The sequence below is a fragment of the Sciurus carolinensis genome, chromosome 5, assembly GCF_902686445.1.
Source record: "Sciurus carolinensis chromosome 5, mSciCar1.2, whole genome shotgun sequence".
NCBI lineage: Eukaryota > Metazoa > Chordata > Mammalia > Rodentia > Sciuridae > Sciurus > Sciurus carolinensis.
In genome coordinates, this window is record NC_062217.1 from 71,716,916 (window position 1) to 71,740,510 (window position 23,595).

The following is a 23,595-nucleotide window of genomic DNA, read 5'->3' on the forward strand; positions in this document are numbered from 1 at the left end:
AAAGTGTTGCCCTGTGTGGCCAGGTAGTCTTCTCTGATCTCATCTGCTTCCGTTATTGCATCCTCATTTCACTTGTAATACACGATTTGCTTTAGTAATGGTAAGCCATATCTCCAGAGCTTTTGTAGTTTCTTCCCACCCTGTTATCTACATGGCTTGCTCCTTGTCTCCTTCAGGTCATTACTCACAAGACATCTCTGCTTAAAATTGTAAGCTCCATGAAGGTGGAGGGTAATTGACTTTTTGGTTCACTGTCACATATCCCCAGTGCCCAGCACAGGGTAGGATCTCCAGCATGTATTGAATCAATAATTTTATATATCAAAATGTAAAAAAAAAAATTGTGTGCTTATGCATATTCTTTCCCCACACTTATGGTTTAAAAACATCTTGGTGATGATACTCAGTATGGGCTTTATCAGCTTACACTGATAAGTTCAATATGGTTCACATTACCTGCAGAGGGCATGTTAGACAAGCTCATAGTCATGTTGTACCCTTCTTGAACTAGACATTTCAGACTGTCCTATGGGGGAAAATCTTATGAATGCGAGTTGAGGGGAGATTGATGAGGAGAAAGTAAATACAAACAACTATTATAAGAAATTAGGATATGAAAGAAAAAAGGGAGGGAACCATAGTGAAAGATTGAAAGGGATGTTGGAACAGTAATTTTTTTCTTTATGGATTTGTATAAGTATCATTTTGCCTTTTATTTTCTGATTAGAAGTAATCATTGCTCAGATCATAAACAATTCAGAAACTATTGGAAAACAGAAGAGTAAATAAATAAAGACCAACCCATAATCTTACTACCCAGACAGAAATCATCTTGGTATATGTTTGTTCAGTAAATTCTACCTTATTCCCCTTAGTAAATGCAGAACTGTGTCTTGTTTGTGCCTGAATAGAATTACATAATTTGATCTCTATAGGTTATTGTGGACCATCCATTTCTCCTTGCATATGTCTCCAAACTGAACCCATGGAAAGGTTCCAAATTATATGAGAGGGTCTGTTTTTCCAAACTTAAGCAAACATTGCATATTATCATTCTTTTAACATTCTTTGCCAATGTCATAGGCAAATCTTTGATTATTAATAAAAGGTTGAAATTTTCTTTATGTTCATTTGCTATTTATATTCAGTGAAATTCTCATTTATGTTTTTCAGCCCATTTTTCTATTGATGAGTTTGTTCCTTTTTGATTAAAAAAAAATTATACATTGTATAGCAACTTTACTCATACACATGACCCACACTGGGAAAGTGTGTGAAAGGTACATTTGGGACTGCTCTGCCAGTAGCTTGTCATTACTGAAGAAGAAGCATTGATGGGAGAGATGATCAAAGCAAGTGATGTCACTCATGGGATTATTAACAGTCTGTTTCCTCTTTTCAACCCTTTATAGTTTCCTGCAGCCTCCAAAGCCTCTGTCTTCACTCAGCACACTGAGAGATGGAAATTGGCGAGATGGTTGCTACTGATGCAGTTTTATGTACCCTTGAAGAATGGGAAAGAAGTGAAAAATGAGGGTTGTGTTACCTAGCTGGCTGGGTAACAGTGGATGTTGGGATATTCTTTCCCTTTTGCATTTTAACATATGTCCTGCATTGTTTTTCAATGGACCAATCAACAGAGACTAATTATTGCACTTAAATATTTGCCTGAGATACTGCAACGTTTTCAAACCTGTGGTTGCAGTATTGTGACACTTAGATCTAGGAAGATTTTGTAGAACTGCTCTGTACCTGAATACTTTTTGAGAGAATCAAGATGTATCAATAATGCTTTGCCATATGAGTTTTTTAAAGTAACTTGTTCAATTTACTTAAGTGTTCTAAACATCTTTCCATTACATGTTCTGTATTTTAATACATTGCATATTTCCAACTAGGTTCTATAACATATGCTTTGAATTTACTTTTTTATAGTTTACAGGAATTTTATTTTTTGTGCCTATTTCTTTTTACACCTATGTGAACCACTATGGAACAACTTAAATTTTGTGCCATAAAAATATTTTTGTGGTAAGGTACTATTTTTTTAGCTCTAGGAATATATCAGCAAAAATACATCATACAATTTGGGACACAATTTTATGTTGAACGAGCACAACATGATCTGAAGTGTTGCAAAGAGATAGCCAGACAGCAGAGTTAAACCGTCTTGTCTTTTTCATTGTTAATTTATTGTCATACATGGATTTCATATTTAAAATGGCATCATAAGCTCATTGCACTTAATACCTGCAATGTTTGCTACTATACCACAATTGATTTTCAATACTTTATTACAAAAGATGAAACTGTAATGTTTTATTAACAATGCTTCTGGAAATGAATGCATTTTAAAGCAAATAAACCCTTTTGATAGACCTTTTACAAAACCCATTTGCACTAATGAATGCTTTCTTATGGTATATGACTTAATATTTGTTACTGTGTACACTGCTGTTTTGGAATGTTCAGAAATAAAGACTCTATTTCAGCAATATCAGGTCATGCATGAATGTGCATCATGAACATGAAGAATACTATGCTTATTATGTTTCATTGCAATTGTGAAAATTATTATGATGACCATATTGGTTATCTTGGACCAGAACATTTATATTTTGAGTAAGTAGACTTAGAGTAATCACATTTGTAAAAATTATTTTTCTTTAAAATACTTCTGATAAGAAATTTAAGGTTTTAATTTTATAAGGTTTGGTTATGATTTAGAAAGGCCCAAAAATGTGTTTATGAATGAACACTATCAGTGGAGATTTTAATATTTATGGGAGTTGAATTTGGAAGTATCAGTAAAATTGCAAAGTGATAGCATTATTCTACATTATATGTGTTGGGAAACATCACCTGAAAGGCATCATGGAAAGTTTAGGCAAAGGTGTTTTTGTTTTTTCCCAAAGGCATAGACAGAGGTTAATTTAGGAAAGTAGATACATATTCAAGGGAGAGTGGGAGTAATCTAGGGGTATGTCTTTGAGGTAAAGCAAAGAATGTGCATTCAAGGGAGAATGTGGGCTATCTCTAGGAGGGAGCAAGGCAAAGGTTTTTGTTAGGTTTTAAGATGAAATTCTATGCACAGTCATTAGAGGTTATTAATTTTTTAAAATATGCCTTTGTATATAATTCTACATAGAACTAATATATAATTCTATGTAGGAGCATTAACAAAATGTGAGCAAGAGGAGGTAATAATTTCTGAACATTTCTCTAGTGATGAGAACTATGCTAGGTATTTTGTGTATATTTGTCTAATTCGGTTCTATCACCTGTTATCACCCTTTTAAAGACAAAGGCAATGAATCCACAAAAGGGCTATTAGCCTTTGGAAGACATTTAGGTGGCAAATAGTGAAACTGATTTTGGAATCTAGGTTTTTCTGACCCGAAAGGGTTTTTGTGTACTACTAAACTCTCTTCCTATAATCACACGTAGTTATTACTGTTATTATTATTTTTTTTTGTAATACTGGTGATTGAACCCAAGACCTCACACATGCTAGACAAGGGCTGTACCACTGAGCTGCATCCCCAGCCCCAAGTTATATTTTTAAAAATAAGTTTATATTTGAGAAAATGAAAAGATCCAATTCATTTTCAGTTCAAATATTTTATATTTTTAAAAAAGCCTACTTACCTCTTGGGATAAAAAGCAGATTCCTTCATCTTGGATTTTATATTTTTCATGGACAGAGTGAAGCCATGAAAAGTAAGTTGATCACATCATATTAGGTCAAGAATGCTGTGGGGGAATAAATCAAGTAAGGAGAGCTGGGGGAAATTGGGGTGGGGTGAGATCATGCTGAAAAGGTTATGATTAAAGTGGGTATGATTAAGGATCTGACACTGAGCAAAAAACTTGAAGGCAGTGAGAGTCAGTCCTGAAGATATTCCATGATGTTTTTTTACCCGGAGTTCTACAGAACACAAAACAAGAGCAATTTTCACAATTCTCCCTAGGATAGTACATGGCTCTTATCATTCCAGATGTGCAGAAGAGAATTCAATACATTTGGTACCATAGATACTCTAGGAATGTGGTTGTCAAATTGTGGTCCCTACATCAGCAGCCACAATCTTTTGGGGACTTGTCAGGAAATGCACATTCTTGGGTTCCACTTTTCTGTTGGCTCAGTCCTCTAGTTGAATTGCAGAGAGCCCTTGAGAAAGGCTGCTGGAAAGCAGTGAATGCCTGCATGGAGGCTGTGGGGTGGAGCATTCCTGTATGCTGAGGAAGACCAAGGAGGAAAGCAGGGGAGATGAGGTCAGAAAGGGGACAGGTAAGTCCAGGTGGGGAATGGTGGACCACAATAACTTTAATGTTACTCTGAAATGGGAAGCTATTGCATGATTTGGAGCAGTATAATATGTGATTTGCCATTTTTGTTTTTCTTTTTTCTTTTCATGGTTTTGGGAATTGAACTTAGAGCCTTGTACTTGCTATGCAAGATCTCTACCATTAAGCTACATCCCCAGCCTGATTTGACATTAAAAAAAAAATGGTTCTCGGAATCTGATGAAAATTGACTGTTAGAGGGCAAGTGTGGATGCTGGCAAGATGAAAATCAAGGTCTTTTAAACCTGATCTTGGAAGCGATATCTGAATGTAAATACAAGGAAGCAAGGATCCTCAAGGCCACCTAAGAAGCTGCTTTTAAAACATTATCTTTAGCTTTGCTAGATAGGTACCAATCTAATTTCTAAATTGGTTGTGCCACTTTACATTTTTCTAGCAGTGTATAAACATTCCAATTGTTGCACATCCTTGGTAGTGTTCGTTTTTAACTTTTTAACCTGTAGGTGTGTGGGTCATGTCTCATTCTGGTTTTAATTTGCATTTCCCTGGTTGCTAGTGAGAATGAATACCTTTTTCCTTTCATTTATTGAACATTTTCACATCCTCCTGTATAGATTCCTGTCCAGTACTTTTGGCCTATTTTTCTGTTCCGGTTTTCTTACTGATTTGTGGTAGTTCTTTATACCATCTGCTATGAAACCTCTTTCCAGTTATATGCATTATAAACCTAGCTTCACACTCTGTAGCTTGCCTTTTAATTGTTTTTATGGGGCATTTTGCTGAATAGAATTGTTTACTTTAGTGTAGCACCAATTTGCCATGATTTTTGAAAGTTAATCCTTTTGTATCTTGTTTAAGGAATATGTCCTTAACCACTGGGATCATGAATATACATTGTATTCTAGAAGTGCTATTATTTTGCTTTTCATCCAGGTTTATAATGCACCTTGATTTGATTTTTGTAGATTGTACAAGGTAGGGTTACAGTTACAATTTCCTTGTGGGTGTCTTGTGTCCTGTTAACACTTACTGAAATGTAGCAAGTGTCTGTGTGTGTGCAGTGTTTCTGCGCTTTCTACTCTTACATCAGAACAATGTTATTTGAATCACTGGAGCCCTTTGATAAGTTTTTCTAGGTAGCAAAGCTGTCCTGCTACCTTGCTTTCCCTTCAATAGTGTCTTGGCTGTGCTGTCCCTTTCCTTTCCATATACATGTTTTAACAAACCCATCAAATTTAGAAAAAACATCCTCTTGGAATTTTGGTTAGGAGCGCATTCAGTTGGGGAAAATTGAAGCTGAACCATTTTGAATCTCATACTCTGTGAACCTGGTCTGCCTCTTCTCTTATTGATTCAAGTAGTCTTTAATTGCTCATTTAAATCAAACAAGGTCTAGCAGGGCGTGGTGTCGCACGCCTGTAGTCCTAGCTTCTTGGGAGACTGAGGCAGGAGGATCGTGAGTTCAAAGCCAGCTTTAGTAAGAGCAAAGTGCTAAGCAACTCAGTAAGACCCTGTCTTTAAATAAAATACAAAATAGGACTGGGGATGTGGCTCAGTGATTGAGTGTCCCTGAGTTCAATCCCTGGTTTCTCTCCAACCCCTCCCCCCCCCCAAAAAAAAATTTTGAGTTCTCTGTACAGGATTTGCTCGTCGTTTACCAAATTAATTTCTAGGTATTTGATATTTTTATAGTATTATAAATGATAAGTTTAAAAATTTCATTTAAACTGGCTTGTTTTGAATGTTTTATCTAATATAGATATATTAGAGTCTTTCCATATGGTCAGATATATGGATGTTAGGTTGATTTTTTTTTTTTTTCCTTTCCTATCTTTATAGTTTCTCTTATTTCCTATGATTTTCAATGCAATATCATATATAAATAATAATAGGTATCTTTTTCTCTTTGCAAATTTCAGAAGGAAAACTATTTTTTATACTTGAGTTTCAAACTTGCTAATATATTCTAAGAGTATGAGTTTTAACACACTTTCTGCATCTATTAAAGTACTATTTTATTTAATCAATTGATTAACAGATTAAATAAGATGGTATTTTACTTAAAGGAATTTTTCTAATGTTGAATCAAGCTTGAGTTATTTAGATTAATCCAACTCAGTTATGCTGGGTTAGTCTTTTAAAAGACATAGATTTGATTTACTAATATTTATCTAGATTTTTTTCTTTAATTTTATAAAGTCACAATATTACATAAACTGTTCTAGATAAAGACAAGATGTCCTCAGCTGATTTTCTGAGATGAACACTATCTGGAAAAATTCATGTTATACTGAAGTTATTTCTCCCTTAAATATGTGATAAATCCTGGCAATACTACCAGCAGTGCTGAGTCCAGGTCAAGTCATGGTTTTAAAATATGATGTTGCATACACTTTATTTTAAACTTTCCCTCAATGATGGATGTTTCTACTTCTCAAAGTTGTGTCAAATTCTTCTTTGTTTTTTGAAGCCATGTAATTTTGTTATATACATGTTTAACACATTTTATCTTCCTGACAGAAAACTTATCAATGAAACTATTCTTTATCTTTTTTTAATGTTTTAAATCTATACTTCTGCTCTTAGGGGTAGTTACATCAAATTTCTTGTAGTTTTTGTTGGATATTTTTAAACATTTATTTTCAGACTTTTAACATTCTTATGTATAAATAACATAGTTTTTTTTTTCTCTAAATCTAGTATGATCTTTGTCCTCAATATGCGCATTTAAGCCATTGGTATACAAAATAATGACTGACTTCTTTGAATTTATATCTGCCACCAACTTATGAGCTTTCTGTTTGTTATATCTGCATCATTTCCATTTTTATCTTCCTTGGGTTGTTTAATTTTCTTATTTTATTTCCTGTTAGTTGGAAAAGCATACCCTAATTCTCTTTGGCTACTATTCTAGCAGTTACCCAAGAGATTATAATTTGCCACCTTAACCTGAGAATTACATTAATCTTTACCTTTCCCATTTGTTTAGGATTGGCTCTGGAATGTCCCCCCAAAAAAACTCATGTGCTGAAGGCTTGGTCTCTCCTGCAGCAGTGTCCACAGGTGGGGCTTTTAGGAAATGATTGGATTGTGAGGGCTTCTGACTCATTAGTGGATTAATCCATTGATAGCTATGCATTACTGGAAAGTGGTGGAAACCGTAGGGAGGTAGGGCATGGTTGGGGGAAGCAGCTCAAGGGGACTGCTTCTTGTCCTGGACCCCTTTTCTCCTTTGCTTCCTGACTGCCATGAGCTGAACTGCTTTCTTATTCTGTGCCCTTGTACCATGATTTTCTGTCTCACCTCAGGCCCAGAGTAATGACATCAGCCAACCATGGGCTGTAATCTCTGAAACTGAACCAAAAGAAATCTTTCCTCCTCTGTTTGTCTCAGGTATTTTGGTCACAACAATGAAAAGCTAATACCCCATCCTCTTAGGTAATATAAGAACCCCTTCATATCTTCATGTCTAATCTGTGCATACACAGTTCAAATTTCAGCCAGGAAATGGGGAGGAGAGATCATACATAGAATTTGGGGTTCTCTGAAATTCAGAGAAAACAGCCATGAAAACCATGCAACATTTATGAAACAAGATCAAGAGAAAGGAAGGCACAGTCGTGATGGCAGCAAGGGAATGACCAGCTTTCCAGGTAGCCTGAGGGTAATTGTTCTGTCCTAGAAGAGGCCCTGAGTTTGTCTGCTTAACAAATATTACTGAGAGGACACTACTCGCTTTTTTGTTGTTGTTGTTTGTTTGAGAGTGTGTGTGTGTGTTTCATTTTGTTCTGTTTTTTTGATGTGGAGGATAATATAATGTTTAGTCAGGCATGGCCCTTACCTCATGGGAGTTACATTCTTGATTGTGATAAGAAAGATTTAAAGCAAGTAAACAAAATAATTATTTTTTCCTTCCAGAAAGGTGCAAGCAGTGGTGGAGGGAAGGAGACAAGGATGATTTGTCTGGAGCCCTCCCGGAAGGCCTGAGCAGAGGACACTGAAACTGAAGATGTAGGAGTTAAGAGAAAGGGAATGACCACTCCTGGCAGAGACAGGGAAGAATTAGGGGTATTTGAAGGACCACGAGAAGGCTGCTATGGCAGGACCTTAGTGTCATAATGGCAAGACCGGTGACATGATTTGTAGGTCCCAATACAAAATGAAAGTGCAGAGCCTCTTGATGAAAGCATATTAAGAATTTGAGCATCAAACCAAGCATGAGGTCCTCTAAGCACAGGACCCTGTGCCACTGTACGTGCCCATGAAGTCAGCCCTGAGTGGCGGAAAAGGGGCAGATCCACAGAGCTGCAAGTCTATGTTAAGGACTTTGGATTTTATTCCAATTTCAATGGGGAACCTAATACTAACATTCATATGTTCTTCCTATGTACCACACAGTAATGTAATCTCTACACAATCTTATGAAGTAAAGTACTGTTGTTAACCCCCTTTTAAAGATGAGGAAACTCAAGTACAGAAAGGTTAAGCAACCTGCCCAAGATCACAGAGCTATTAAGTGGCAGAGCCTGAATTCAAAGCCAGAGTTTTCAGCAAAATTCACTCTTCTAGAGTGAGAAGGGATTAAAGAGCTCCATGGAAGCAGGCATAAAGTAGGTGGGCATTCCTTGTTGAGGGAACAGTATACACAAGAGAACAGTATGCAAGGAACCACGGTTTATTTGCTGGGTGAATCGGGTGCTTTAATTTGGCTGCATCATAGCAGGGGGAGAAGTGCTGTGAGAAACAGCTGAAGGGATGGGCAGGAGCTCTTAGGAAGAGCTTTCAAGGGAGGAATGGGACCTAGGTCTCCGTGGGAAAATATAAGGACAAGAAGGGGCTCTAATCCTGGGAGCCGGGGCTCAGTGCAAGTAGCACAAACTAGCTGTTTTAAAGCAGAACTCCCCCCACCCTTATCATTTTTTTTTAATGTGAATTAATAAGGTTTAATTTATATTAGGTAAACAAAATTAAAAAAAGGCTTCTTTATAATTATTCACATTTTTCCAGGTGATCAAATAAATAATAAAATTGATAAATTCTATAATATTATGATCTATATGCCTTGTTCCCATCATTTCTTTATTGGTAAAACATTTTAAACCATCTCTTTGAGCTACTTTGAAATGTACATTATTTATATTATTATTAACAAAAGTCATCATGCTGTGCTATTTATCATCAGAGCTGATTCCTCCTGGGCAACTGATTTTGTCCCTCTGACCCAATATCTTCCTTTTCCCCAGCCCCACTCAGTCCCACTTCTGGTTACCATATTCTCTCCTATGAGTTTGACTTTTGGAGATTCCACATATAAGTGAGATCATCTGGTATTTTTCTCTCTGTGCCAGCCATCTACCTCTTTAGGTATATACCCCAAGAGATTGGAATTAGTATGTCAAAGAGTTATCTGCACTTCCTGTTCATTGCAACATTATTTCCAGTATTCAACAAAGGGAAACAACCTAAATGTCCGTCAGTGGTAGAAAGGATTTTAAAATGTGGTATATGTATACAGTGGGATACTATTTGGCTTAAAAAAAAACAAAACAAAACAGGAAAATTTGTCATTTGCAACAACATGAATGAGCCTGGAGGATATTATGTTCAGTGAAATAAAGCAGAATTTGATAGAGGAATATAAGTGCCTCCAAGATCATTGGAAGGACTTGTAGACAGGTTAGATGGGCCTCTGAGAACAACTTCTCATGGCATCGCAGACCTGGCTTTCCAGAGGGTATGCCAGGGTCACAGAAGTGGGGAATCTGAAGTTGCCACTGGAACCATTGTTACTCACACACTGCTTTTGCTGTGGTCCAGGATTCTGAGGCAGCAGCATGGCTAGTCATCACTGTGTGGCCAGATATGCACCAACCCAAGGTAGATGGGCCAAATGCCCACCTGTCCTGAAGGTCACGATCAGTGCTTCCACAGAATAAAGCCAATGTCTTACAGCCAGGCTGACCAAAAGAAACATCACATGCTGCTGAGCTGTCTGTCTCATTTTACTGCACCATGAGAGATGGGCCCTGAATCACATTTGGAATCGACTCAGCAAAGACGTCTGATAGACATGGATTTTAGTTTTCTTTGCTGTGCAAGGAGACACACCCCAGAAGCACCATATCCTTCATGGGATGATAATTTTTGTCCCACAGAGATGGAAAGAGACTAGAGGGAAAGGCTAAGAAGAGGTGTGGAGATGGTAGCATAGGGCTGGATGAGAGACTTTGGTTTCAGCAGAGCTACTGGTTCCACTTGGCAGATTTTCAGTGAACATCACATCCAGGGATTAGAGGTAAGTGAGGAGTGGTCTGTTCTCCCACAGCCTTGCAAGCCAAGATGTCATGCTTTACCAAATGGCTTACCATGGCATAAGGTGGTCATCTTTTTTCTAGCTTCAATACCATTTTCCTAATCTCACCTTGCTTGATTGCTAAGCCAGTGGCAGGCCTTTTACATTTCATCCTAGCTGCACTTCATGTCCTGCACCAGCAGTTGTGTTACTAAAGACTGATGTATCAGCTTGGTTTTCTCCCAGAGTGGATCCTGAGACAGGTTAAGTAATTTAGTTGGGAAGTGCAGGAAATGTGCAGATGAGAGGGAGGGATTGAGAGAGGACTGGGAAGGAAGCAAAGGAGCCTATATAGTTTATCACAGTGGGCAACTTCAGCTTAAGCCCACAAAGAACTTCTGAGAAATGGTAGGTACCCCTACAGACTGTCCCATTCAAGAGTTGAGGTATTTGAACACCACCTCCCATCAATGGATGGTTGAGGGATGCCCCTGAGGGGTAATTTCTCAGACCCCCTGTGGGATGGCAAAATTGCCTTCCCCAGCTCTGGAGAAAGCTGTCAGCTGACTGACAGAACCTTCCATAGCTGACTAGATCAGGGTGGGCAAACTGGCCCATCAGTCAAATCCCACCCACTGCTGGGTACAAAATAAGAATGATTTTAATTTTTACAGTTGTTTAAAAATAAAATGTGGAGGAAGGGCAAGATGACAGATTAGTGTGAGGCAGCATTTCTCTTAGCTCCACTACCCAGAACTCACATAGCAGGAATCCCACGTCTCCCTGAGGCTTAGAGTAAAAAATCCCGAGACTTGAGAGTCAGTCGACCCTAGCCAAACCGAAGACTGTCTTTTAGGTATAAAAAAACCTCTCCACCAGAGTTAATCAATCATCTGCCAAGAGCCCATCCAGGAGCTGTCTTGGGACTGCAACATGGAGGAGTCTATGGAACTGGAAACCCAGATCTGTGAGTTTGCAGCTAGGTCTGCATGGGCCTGTCTGAGCCTAGCAAACCTGTGGAAAGTCAGAAACTGGAAGCATTTTGCCCTGGGGAACACACGTTAGAGAAACTGGAGAGAGCTGGGCCCTCCCCAGCAACTTGAGTCCCGCAGCTTGTGGGGACTGCCAGTGCCGGCTATACCAGGTTGGAAGGTTAGAAGACAGGGTATTATGCTCTCGGGTCATCCAGCCCGTCTAGGGTTCCCAGGGTCCCTGGGCTAGTACTTGCTGGGTCCCAGCATGAATGTGGCCCCCAACTCCCTCCCTAGTCCAGCATCCACCAGTCCCCATGACCCATCAGGTCTGGCACCAGTGCGGCACCCAAAGGGCCCTCTGACTCCCCAGTTCGCAGTCTCCCAATCCCACTCTGGCCCCTACCCAGACCATTGCTCCAAAGCTATGCCCTCAGTGTAGCCGCCAGTCCATATCCCTGCATGCCAGGCCACTGCTTGGCTGCTAGACCCACCTAGTCCAGACCTCACCGACTGGCCTGCAGGGCCTGGTGTCTAGCAGGTCCACCTGACATGGAACAGCTGGGCCTCCAGTGTGGCTGGGCCCATCTTGACCCCCAGGCTGCTTAGCCACCAGACCTGCCTGGTTTAGCACATAGCCTTGCTTCTGGCCCCCAGGATCCAGCATCAGGCCCTGATCCACTTGTCCCCTGGATGTGGCCAGCCTCTTTGCCTTCCTCCTGCAACCCAATTTCTTGGGCCACCACTTCACCTCCAGGCCTACAGTCTGGCCCACCCACATTAGTCTCCCAAGAAGGGAAATTAGGAAGTCTTAAACCCCAACCAGCAACACAATAAAAGGGAAGGACGCATAATCCATGGCCTATACACACAAGCTTAGATTGCACCTCAAGAAAAAACGAAAAGAAAACCAGATGGGCAAAGTCAGTGAACACATACAGTCACTATTTTGTCCACCATAGTAGATATGATGCCTTGATTTCTTAACATTTAATCAAGATTTTTCTTTTGTTGTTGTTGTGGTTTGTTTGTTGTGGCATTAGTTCTCTTTTGTTTTTTGATTTTGGGTTTCCATACTGGATTTTTGTTTTATTTGACTGAGTACTGACCGATTCATTCTCCTACACATACCTATATTTGTTTCACTTCATTTCTGGCCTTTTTTTCCCCCCTTTTCCTTCTTTATTTTGTTTTCTTTCTCTCATTTTTTTTAAATTGTAGTTTTGTTTTTTTTCCCCCCCTTCAAAGGTGTTATTTTCCCATTCTCTGTATTTTGAGGGTTAGGGTTTATGATTACCTTATTTTTATGTTGTCTTGTATCATCTTTATCACTACTCTATCTCCACTGTCTCCCTCTCTTATTTCTCTAATTCTGACAACCAAATTCCATTCTCTGTCCTGCTTTATATTCTTCTATTTTTTGTCCCCTTTCAAACTAACAACATATCCTAAGTTACCTCTGCTTGTGCCCTATTCACCCTTTGAAATTGCAAACACTTTCTACCCTCCTATCTCTTCTTTACACATTTTCAACTCTGTCCTTAACACTTCTTAGTACTAATTGAGGTATATAACAGCTACCCCTACCACAGATGTCACAGCAATAATTAATGCAGCAGAAGGCATAGGCAACATTTATTGTTTGATTTTAAGCCAGGCACAATACGTGATTATGTACTGTTTTTCATGATGGAAATTGCTGATCCCACTATCCCTATGTATCATACCAATTAACACTAGATATCAAATGGGAACTAAGGACTAGTCACTGCTATATATTGTTTGCATACATTGTTGCTATCATTGGGCTCACCCCGTCCCATCTGTAAGTACTAGTGACAAAGAGGGACACTAAAAACTCATAAGTGTCCAGAAGGTAGAAACTCTACAGCATTAGATCCATCCAGACAGATGGATAGACACAGAAACAATATGAAAAAGCAAGGGAACAAACCATCCCAAATAACCCAGACTGCCTCAACAGTAGAGTGCATTGACATCACAGTGGAGGAAATGTCAGAGATAGAATTCAGAAAGTTTATGGTTAAACTGATCTATGAGGTAAAAGATGACATAAGAAATAAAATCTGAGAGAAAATACAAGAAGTGAAAGATCATTTCAACAAGAAGATAGAGATCCTGAAGAAGAATCAGTCAGAAATCCTCAAAAATGAAGGAATCAGTAAACTAAATTAAAAATTCAATTGAAAGCATCACCAATAGACTAGACCACTTGGAAGACAAGTTTCAGGTAATGATGACAAAATATATAATCTAGAAAATAAAGTTGACTGTAGGGAAAGGATATTAAGAGACCACGAACAGAACTTCCAAGAAATATGGGATAACATGAAAAGAAAGACCAAACTTAAGATTTACTGGGATATGAAGGCTCAGAGATACAAATCAAAGGAATGCACATTATTTTCAATGAAATGATATCAGAACATTTCCCAAACCTTAAGAGCAAAATGGAAAATCAAATACAGGAGGATTATAGTACCCCAAATATACAAAATTACAACAGACTTACACCAAGGCACATTATTATGAAAATGCCTAACATACAGAATAAGGATAGAATTTTAAAGGCTGTCAGAGAAAAGCGACAAGTAACATTTAGAGGGAAACCAATCTGGAGCTCAGCTGATTTCTCAACCCAGATCCTCAAAGCTAGGAGGTCTTGGAATAATATATGCCAAGCTCCAAAATAAAATGGATGCCAGTCAAGAATACTATACCCAGCAAAATTTAGCTTCAGAATTGATTATGAAATAAAAATCTTTCACGATAAACAAAAATTAAAAAGAATTTACTAGAAAACCTGCACTATAAAACATAAAAAATATTTCATGGAGAAATGAAAAATAAAAGTGAAAACCAGCAAAGGGGGTGACTACACTAGAAGAATTATCAAAGGAGAAACTAACTCAAAAACAATAAATAAATCAAAATGACAGGGAATAAAAATCATAACTCAATAATAGCATTCAAAGTAAATGCCCTAAACTCATCAATGAAAAGATATAGACTGGCAGATTGGATTAAAAAATATCCAACAATATACTGTCTCCAAGAGACTCACCTCAGAGGCAAAGGCATCTATAGACTGAAGCTAAAAGGGTGGGGAAAATACAACGTAAATAATTCACATGGATCTCATAAACAAGCTGGGATTTCTCTCCTCATATCAGATAAAATGGACTTCAAGCCAAAGTTAATCAGAAGGGACCAAGAAGATCATTTCATACTGCTTAAGGGAATAATACATCAATAAAACATAACAATCGAAAATATTTATGCCCCAAATAGTAGAGCACCTATGTACATCAAATGAACCCATCTCAACTTCAAGAATCAGATAGACCATGACAAAATAATATTTGGTGACTTTAACATGCCTCTCTCATCACTAGATAGATCCTCCAAATCAAAACAATGGATCCTTCTCTAAAATAGACCATATCTTAGGCCACAAAGCAACTCTTAGCAAATACAAAATAACAGATAATACCTTGCATTCTATCAGATCATAATGAAATGAAATTAGAAATCAATGACAAAATAAACAGAATAAAATCCAACACCTGGAGACTAAATAATACACTATTGAATGATAAATGGATAGTAGAAGGAATCAGGAATGAAATTTAAAATAATATTTAAAGGTAAATAAAAATTGCAACACAACTCACTGGGACATTATGAAGGCAGTTCTAAGAGGAAAGTTCATTGCACTGAGTACATTCTTTAAAAGAATAGAAAGTCACCAAATAAATAACCTAACATTACATCTCAAAGCCCTAGAAAAAGAGAACAAATCAACACCAAAAGCAGTAGAAGACTAATTAAAATAGGAACTAATTAAAATCACAGCTGAAATCAATGAAATTGAAACAAAAATACAAAAACCAGACAAAACACAAAGTTGGGTCTTGAAAAACTAATTAAAATGGATAAACCCTTAGTCAAGCTAATGAAGAAAAAGAGAGAAAACTCAAATTACTAAAATTTATGATGAGAAAGGAAATACCACCTTGGACCTATTGAAGTACAGGTGATAATCAGAAAGAATTTTGAAAATCTATACTCCAATAAAAAAAGAATCATGATGACATCTACAAATTTGTAGAAACATGCCCTACCCAAATTGAACCAGGAAGACATAGAAAATTTAAACAAATCAATTTCAAGCAATGCAATTATGCAATTGAAGACACCATCAAAAGCCTGCCAACAAAGAAAGGCCCAGAACCAGATGGATTCTCAGCTGAGTTCTACCAGAACTTCAAAGAGAAAACTTATATAAATACTCCTCAAATTATTCCACGAAATAGAAAAGGAAGGAACCTTTCCAAATTCATTCTACGAAGCTATTATCACCCTGATACCAAAATGAAAGACACATCAAGGAAAGAAAACCTCAGACCAATATCCCTTATGAACATAGATGCAAAAATTCTTAATAAAATCTTGGCAAATCACATACAAAAACATATTAAAAAGATAGTGTACCATGATCAAGTGGGGTTCATTCCAGGGATGCAAGGTTGGTTCAACATATGGAAATCAATAAATTAATTCATCACATCAACAGACTTAAAGACCAGAATCACATGATTATCTCAATAGATGCCAAAAAAAAAAAAAAAAAAAAAAAAAGCATTTGACAGAATTAAGCACCCCTTCATGTTCAAAACACTAGAAAAACTAGGGGCAGTAGGAACATACTTCAACATTGTGAAAGATATGTATGCTAAATCCAAGGCCAGCATCATTCTAAATGGAGAAAAATTGGAAGTATTCATTTTAAAAACTGGAACAACTGATTCTGGAAGAGGCTGCAGAGTTGTGGTGGTGGTTTCTGCATTGGAGATGTGATTCTTGGCTGCTGGAGGGGTGAGATACACGGAAGCATCATGGCCGAGGAAGTACAGAAACATTCTGTACACACACTTGTGTTCAGACATTGAAGAGAACCCATGACATATTTGTAGCTGATAATGGAAAACCTGTGCCTTTAGATGAAGAGAGTCCCAAACGAAAAATGGCAATCAAGCTCCGTAAGAAGTACGGTCCTGTGTTGCATATGCTTACTTCGAAAGAAAATCTTAAAGAGAAAGGCCCTCAGAATGTAACGGATTCATGTGGTCATAAACAATATCCTGCCAATCAAAGACAAGAAGTTGAGTATTTGGTTACAGGTACACATCCAAATCCGCCAGGATCTGGAGTTGCGTTGACAGCAGATACTAAGGTCCAAAGAATGCCCAGTGAATCAGTTGCATAGTCCTTGGCAGTGGCATTACCTGCCTCTCAGGCCAGGGTTGAGGCAAATCGTACTGTACTCGGTGGAAATGAAGATCGACATCCTGGGGCTTCTGACTGTCACAACCTACAGTGATGAATTCAATGGTCATGGAGACTGGCAATACTAAGAACTCTGCACTGATGGCCAAAAAAGCAGGTACTATACCAGAACCCCAGTGGCACCCACCATGGAAACTCTACAGTGGGCATCTTGGTTGGGTTCCCTGCATCACTGTGGAACCTTGAAATCAGTGGTTTGTTACTGGATCTGCTGATAGAACTATAAAGATCTGGGACTTGGCCAGTGGCAAGTTAAAACTCTTGTTGACCGGGCATATTAGTACAACGTGGGATGTGATAGTAAGCACAAGGAGCCCATACCTGTTTTCTTGTGGAGAAGACAAACAAGTAAAATGCTGGGATCTTGAATATAATAAGGTTATAAGGCATTAGCATAGACATCTAAGTGCAGTGTATGGTTTGGATTTGCACCCAACAATCGATGTGCTGGTAACCTGTAGTTGAGATTCAACTGCCGGGTTTGGGATGTGAGAACTAAAGCCAGTGTACACACATTATCTAAACTTACAAATACAGTTGCTACAGTGAGGGGTCGTGTTGCAGAACCACAAATTATTACTGGAAGCCATGGCACTAAAATATAATTATGGGATCTGGTGGCTGGAAAGATAAGAGAGACATTAGTGAATCATAAAAAATCAGTCAGGGCTATGGTTTTACATCCTCCACATTACACATTTGCATCTGGTTCTCCAGATCACATAGAGCCAGTGGAAATTCCCTGATGGAAGTTTCATTCAGAATCTTTCTGGTCATAATGCTATTATTAACACATCAACAGTAAATTCTGATGGAGTGCATGTATCCGGAGCTGACAATGGCACTATGCAACTTTGGGATTGGAGAACTTGCTACAATTTTCAGAGAGTTCATGCAGCTGTGCAGCCTGGGTCTTTGGACAGTGAATAAGGAATATTCACTTGTGCTTTTGATCAGTCTGAAAGTTGATTATTAACAGCTGAAGCTGATATAACCATTAAAGTATACAGAGAGAATGATACGGCAACAGAAGAAATTCATCCAGTCAGCTGGAAACCAGAAATTATCAAGTGAAAGAGATTTTAATGTGGCATTGTCTTCATGGTGGCTTTTATTTTTAAGCTTTGGCATTGAGGAGGATGTTGGTCATTTTGTGTTCTGGCTGGCAGTATAAAATAGAAACTCACTTACTGGAATTATTGCTGCTTCATATTTTACAATAAACTGTCTCCTATGCCCGCTCCAAAAAAAAAAAAAAAAAAAAAAAACTGGAACAAGACAGGGATGCCCTCTTACACCACTTCCATTCAACATAGTCCTTGAAACCCTAGCCAGAGCAATTAGACAAAAGAAATAAATTAAAAGGTTATGAATAGGAAAAGAAGAGCTCAAACTATCCTTATTTGCTGGCATTTATCCTTATTTGCTTATTTGTTTCTATATTTAGAACACCCAAAAACTCCAATAAAAAACTTCTCAAACTCATAAACAAATTCAGCAAAGTAGCAGGGTATAAAATTAACACCCACAAATCATTTGCATCCCTATACACCAGTGATGAATCAGCTGAAAGAGAAATCAGGAAAACTATTCCATTCACAATTGCCTCAAAAAGAAAATCAAATACTTGGGAATCAATCTAACAAAAGAGGTGAAAGACCTCTATAATGAAAACTACCAGAGCACTAAAGAAAGAAATTGAAGAAGACCTTAGAAAATGGAAAGACCTCCCGTGTTCTTGGACAGACAGAATTAAAATCATCAAAATGGCCATACTACCAAAAGTGTTAAACAGATTTAATGCAATTCTCATTAAAATTCCAATGATGTTCTTCATAGAAATAGAAAAAGCAGTCATGAAATTCATTTGGAAAAATAAGAGGCCCGGAATAGCCAAAGCAATCCTTAGTGAGAAAATAATGCAGGAGGCATCACAATACCAGACCTTAAATTATACTACAGAGCTATAGTAATAAAAATGGCATGGTATTGGCACAAAAATAGAATTGAAAACCAATGAAACAGAATAGAAGACACAAAGACATACACATATAAACACAGTTATCTCATACTAGACAAATGGTTTGGGGAAAAATAGAAATCCATAGGTATTAGATTGAAATTGAACCCCTATTTTTCACCCCTATTTCTGCACAAAACTCAACTCATTGAGGATCAAGGATCTTGGCATTAAACCAGACCCTGGCTCACAAACAGACTTCCCCAATAAGACAACAAAAGCACAAGAAGTAAAATCAAGAATTAATAAATGGGATGACATCAAACTAAAAAACTTCTTCACAGCAAAGGAAACAATAAGGACATGAATGGAGAGCCTGCAGAATGGGAGAAAATATTTACCATCTGCTCCTCAGATAGAGCATTAATCTCCAGGATATACAAAGAACTAACAAAACTTAATACCAAAAAAAAAAAACCCCAATCAATAAATGGGCAGAGGAACTGAACAGGCACTTCACCAAAGAAGAAATATGAATGGTCACAAAATATATGAAAAAATGTTCAACATCTCTAGCAATTAGAAAAATGCAACTATAACTACACTGAGATTACACCTCACTCCAGTCAGAATGGCAATTATTAAGAATATAAGTAACAATAAATGTTGGTGAGTTTGTGGGGAAAAAGGTTCACTCATACATTGCTGGTGGGGTTGCACATTGGTACAACCACTCTGGAAAGCAGTATGGAGATTCCTTAGAAAACTTGGAATGGAATCACCATTTGACCCAGTTATCCCACTCCTTGGAGTATACCCAAAGGACTTAAAATCGGCATACTACAGTGACATAGCCACATTAATGTTTGGCAGCTCAATTCACAATAGCCAAGCTATGGAAGCAACCTAGGTACCCATCAACAGACGAATGGATAAAAATAATGTGGGATATTATTCAGTCATAAGGAAGAATGAAATTATGGCATGTGCCAGTAAATGGATGAAATTAGAGAATATCATGTTAGGTGAAAAAAGCCAGTCTCCCAAAAACCATAGTTCGAATTTTCTCTCTGATAATGTGGATGCTAACCCATAACAAGGGAGGGTAGGGAGGGGAGGTATAGAAGTTCATTGGATTAGACAAAGGGGAATGAAGGGAGAGGAGGGTGGATGGGAATAGGAAAGACGGTAGAACCAATTGGGCGTAACTTTCCTATGCTCATATATAAATACGTGACCAGTGTAACTCCACATCATGTACAACCACAAGAATGGGATCAAAATTGTAATGGGTTGCACCCCATGTATGTATAATATGTCAAAATACACCCTACTGTGATATATATTTAAAAACAACAAGCAAAAAAAAAAAAAACAACAAAACAAAACAAAAAAAAACATGACAGACTAAGTGACTACAAAGCCTGAAATACTTATGTGACCCTTTACAGGAAGTTTTCTTTTTTTTTTTTTTTTTGGTACTGGGGATCAAATCCAGGGCCTTGTGCTTACAAGGCAAGCACTCTACCGACTGAGCTTTCTCCCTAGCCCCCTACAGGAAGTTTTTTAATCCCAGGTATAGTTACAATAACACCTCCCAAATCACAGGTTAAAAACAACCATTTGTCACACATACTGTGTTCAACAGAAGAGGGTTTTGCTCCATGGAGTCGTTCCTCACCTTACAATGCTGCTGTGCAACAGTTCTCAACACTCAAGAGGGCAGCAGGTAGAAACACAGACCGAAGGGGGTGTCATCTCCTGTTACTGCCCGTTGCCAAAGCTGGTCACAGGGCAGTCTTGTGGCAAAAGGAAGTCAGGAGCATAATTTTCTGTGTCTAGACGGATGCTGAGCACCACTCAGGCCTACACGCTCCTTCCCTCTGCTTCCCAGGAGCATGGGACAAACTACGGATCCAAACAATGTTCATTGACTTAAGATATTTTCCTATATTATAAAGCATGTAGGTATAAATATATATTTTCATGTACTGCATTAATTTTTGCAAAGTGTCTTCGATTTCTTGGAAACTGTAGCTGTTTGCTACTTTCTACACAGCATTATAAAACACTTCTTTTTCCCATAGTCAAACTTACTAGAAAAATCTCTCAGTCCCATTGTACTATGAGGCTTTCTAATAATTGTAGAATGGCTAAGGAATCATGACAGTAGTTCCATTGTTTTTCTTTTTTTAGAATATTCAAGGGGCTTATAATTCCACACTGTGCCTTTCCAGGTGTCTCATTCACTTTGAAGGGGGGAAGCTTTCAGTTTGAAGAATAGTTCAAGAACCACACACCCAGGTCTGTCCTTTATACTGCATCAGCAATAGAACAAATAGTAGAAGATACAAAATCTTGTACTCTGTTCTTTTTACGATGAGTCCTAAGTGAAATCAGTTTGATGAGAGTCAGCCTTTTTCTTATACTACACTATTTATACTTTGAGATCCAGCAGTTCAATTTGATTGTGCCTTTGCATTTTGCATGTCATTATTATATCAATCCAGAGGGTAATTGGCCTATGGTAATGAGAAAGTAACAGCCGTCCCACACATTGGAAATGTTGTCATAAGCACTCTGAAGAAATACCCCAAGTCCATAACCCAAACTGGTTAAAGGTCACCACCTTTTTGCAGGCAGGGGATAGAGTTACACTACATTTTGCTTTGCATTGAGTTGTAAAACAGAAAATTAATTTGTGCAACATTAACTCTATTAGTTTTCCATTATTGCATAACAAATTAACACAAACTTAGAACACAGTTTTTATGAGTTGAAAGTCCAGGCTAGGCTGAACTGGATTCTCAGCCCCTTACAAGCCTGACATTAATGTGTTTGAGGGGCTGCTTTCCTTATGAAAGCTCAGGTCTTCCAAGTTCATTCATACGGTTTGCTGAGCTCAGTACTTTGAGCTTTAGGACTGAGGTTGTTCTGCTGGCTGTCAGCCTGGGTTCCCGCTGGGCATCTACTGGTCACCAGCAGTACCCTTGTCTGTGACCCTCTCTTTGGGTCCTCTAATACTTCCAACTGTCTTTCCAGAGAGACTCAGGCCCTTTTAATATCTGACTTGTTTGGATTTAACCCATCAGAAAATTCTCCCTTTAACTTGAAAGTCAACAGATTAGTAACCTGATCCCAGGAGCGATATATTCTATCTGGTGCACACACCTCGCCTGCAGTTTAGAGGAGGGAATTACACAAAGTGCATTCACCTGGGGCAGAGATCTTGTGAGCCTACCTTAGAAGTCTGCCTACCACATGATTTCATTATGTCGATGGTCAGATTAACTATCATGCCAGCAAATCATATGAGTGAAGGAAAAAACCAAATGACATTTCTTGGCTGAGACAGGTATTCACATCATCTCGCCAGTCAGATCTTACACCACTTGCAGTTCACAGTAACCACGTCTTGATGCACATAGGTCTTGCTAAAGATCTGTGTGATACCTTCTAATATCTTCTACTAATTCTTTTCTATTTCATATCATTTCTTTGAAAGCTGGTCATGACGCATGAAATAGATTTTATAGCTGGGCCAGGTGGCACACACCTGTAATCCCAGCAACTCCAGAGGCTGAGGCAGAAGGATCATGAGTTCAAAGCCAGCCTCAGCAATTTAGTGAGGGCCTAAACTGCTTAATGAGACCCTGTCTCAAAGATAAAAAGGACTGGGGATTTGACTTGGTTATTAAGCTCTTGGGTATCAAAAACAAAAATAAAAACAAAAAAGAAAATGAAATAGATTTCATGAACCATAAGCCATAAACCACAAACCATAATTTGGAAAGCACAGTCCTAATGGAAAAAATTTGTCTTAATAATCTGGAAACATATTTTATAGAAAAAAATCCCACCAAAATATATTCATAAAAATATAGAAATATAGTTATTCTGAATAAATTAATATTGAAAAAACTATAGGTAAAAATGGAGTAAGCTACTAGTCTGAACGATATGGGTAAACAACTGTGTAAACTTTTTAAAAAGTTTATTTGTTTTAATTAGTTACACATGACAGTGGAGTGCACTTTGATACATCATATATAATGGAGTCTAATTTCTCATTCTTCTGGTTTTACATGATGGAGAATCTCACTGGTCATATAGTTATATATGTACATAGGGTAATAATGTCTGATTCATTCTACTATCTTTCCTAGTACCATACCCCCTCCCCTTCCTTCAACCCCCTCTTCCTAATCTAAAGTAACTATTCTTTCCTACCCACTCCCCACCATTGTGAATTTACATCTGCATATCAGAGAAAACATTTGGCTTTTGGTTTTTTGGTATTGGCTTATTTTACTTAACAAGATATTCTCCAGTTCTATCCATTTACCTACAAATGCTATAATTTCATTCTTCTTTAAGGTTGAATAATATTCCATTGCATGTTTGTGTATATATATCACATATTTTATCCATTCATCTGCTGAAGGGCATCTATGTAGCTCCCAGATTAGCTATTATGAATTGAGTTGCTATAAACATTGATGTGCCTGCATCACTGTAATATGCTGATTTGAAGTCCTTTGGATATAAACTAAGAGGTGGGATAGGTGGGTCAAATGGTGGTTCCATTTAAAGTTTTCTGAGGAATCTCCATACTGCTTTCCATAATGATTGCACCAATTTGCATTCCCACAAGTCAACATTTATTTTTGCTTGTATTCTTGATAATTGCCATT

At 37.9% G+C, this 23,595-nt stretch overlaps 1 protein-coding gene and 1 pseudogene across 5 annotated transcripts in view; both read left to right on the forward strand.

Moving 5' to 3' along the window:
- Slain1 (SLAIN motif family member 1) overlaps positions 1-3,669 on the forward strand; it is a 56,898-nt gene extending 53,229 nt beyond the window's left edge. For 3 of the 5 annotated variants that reach the window (XM_047554559.1, XM_047554558.1, XM_047554560.1), the window contains one exon: positions 1,413-3,667. In XM_047554559.1, coding sequence (XP_047410515.1) covers positions 1,413-1,488 — 76 coding nt within the window. In that variant the 3' untranslated portion in view covers positions 1,489-3,667. Of the gene's footprint in view, positions 1-1,412 lie in introns of all 5 variants that reach the window. The other 2 variants (XM_047554557.1, XM_047554561.1) reach the window with 2 other exon arrangements.
- Positions 3,670-16,490: 12,821 nt separating this feature from the next.
- LOC124985488 (pleiotropic regulator 1-like) lies at positions 16,491-18,027 on the forward strand (annotated as a pseudogene).
- The last annotated feature ends 5,568 nt before the right edge of the window (positions 18,028-23,595 follow it).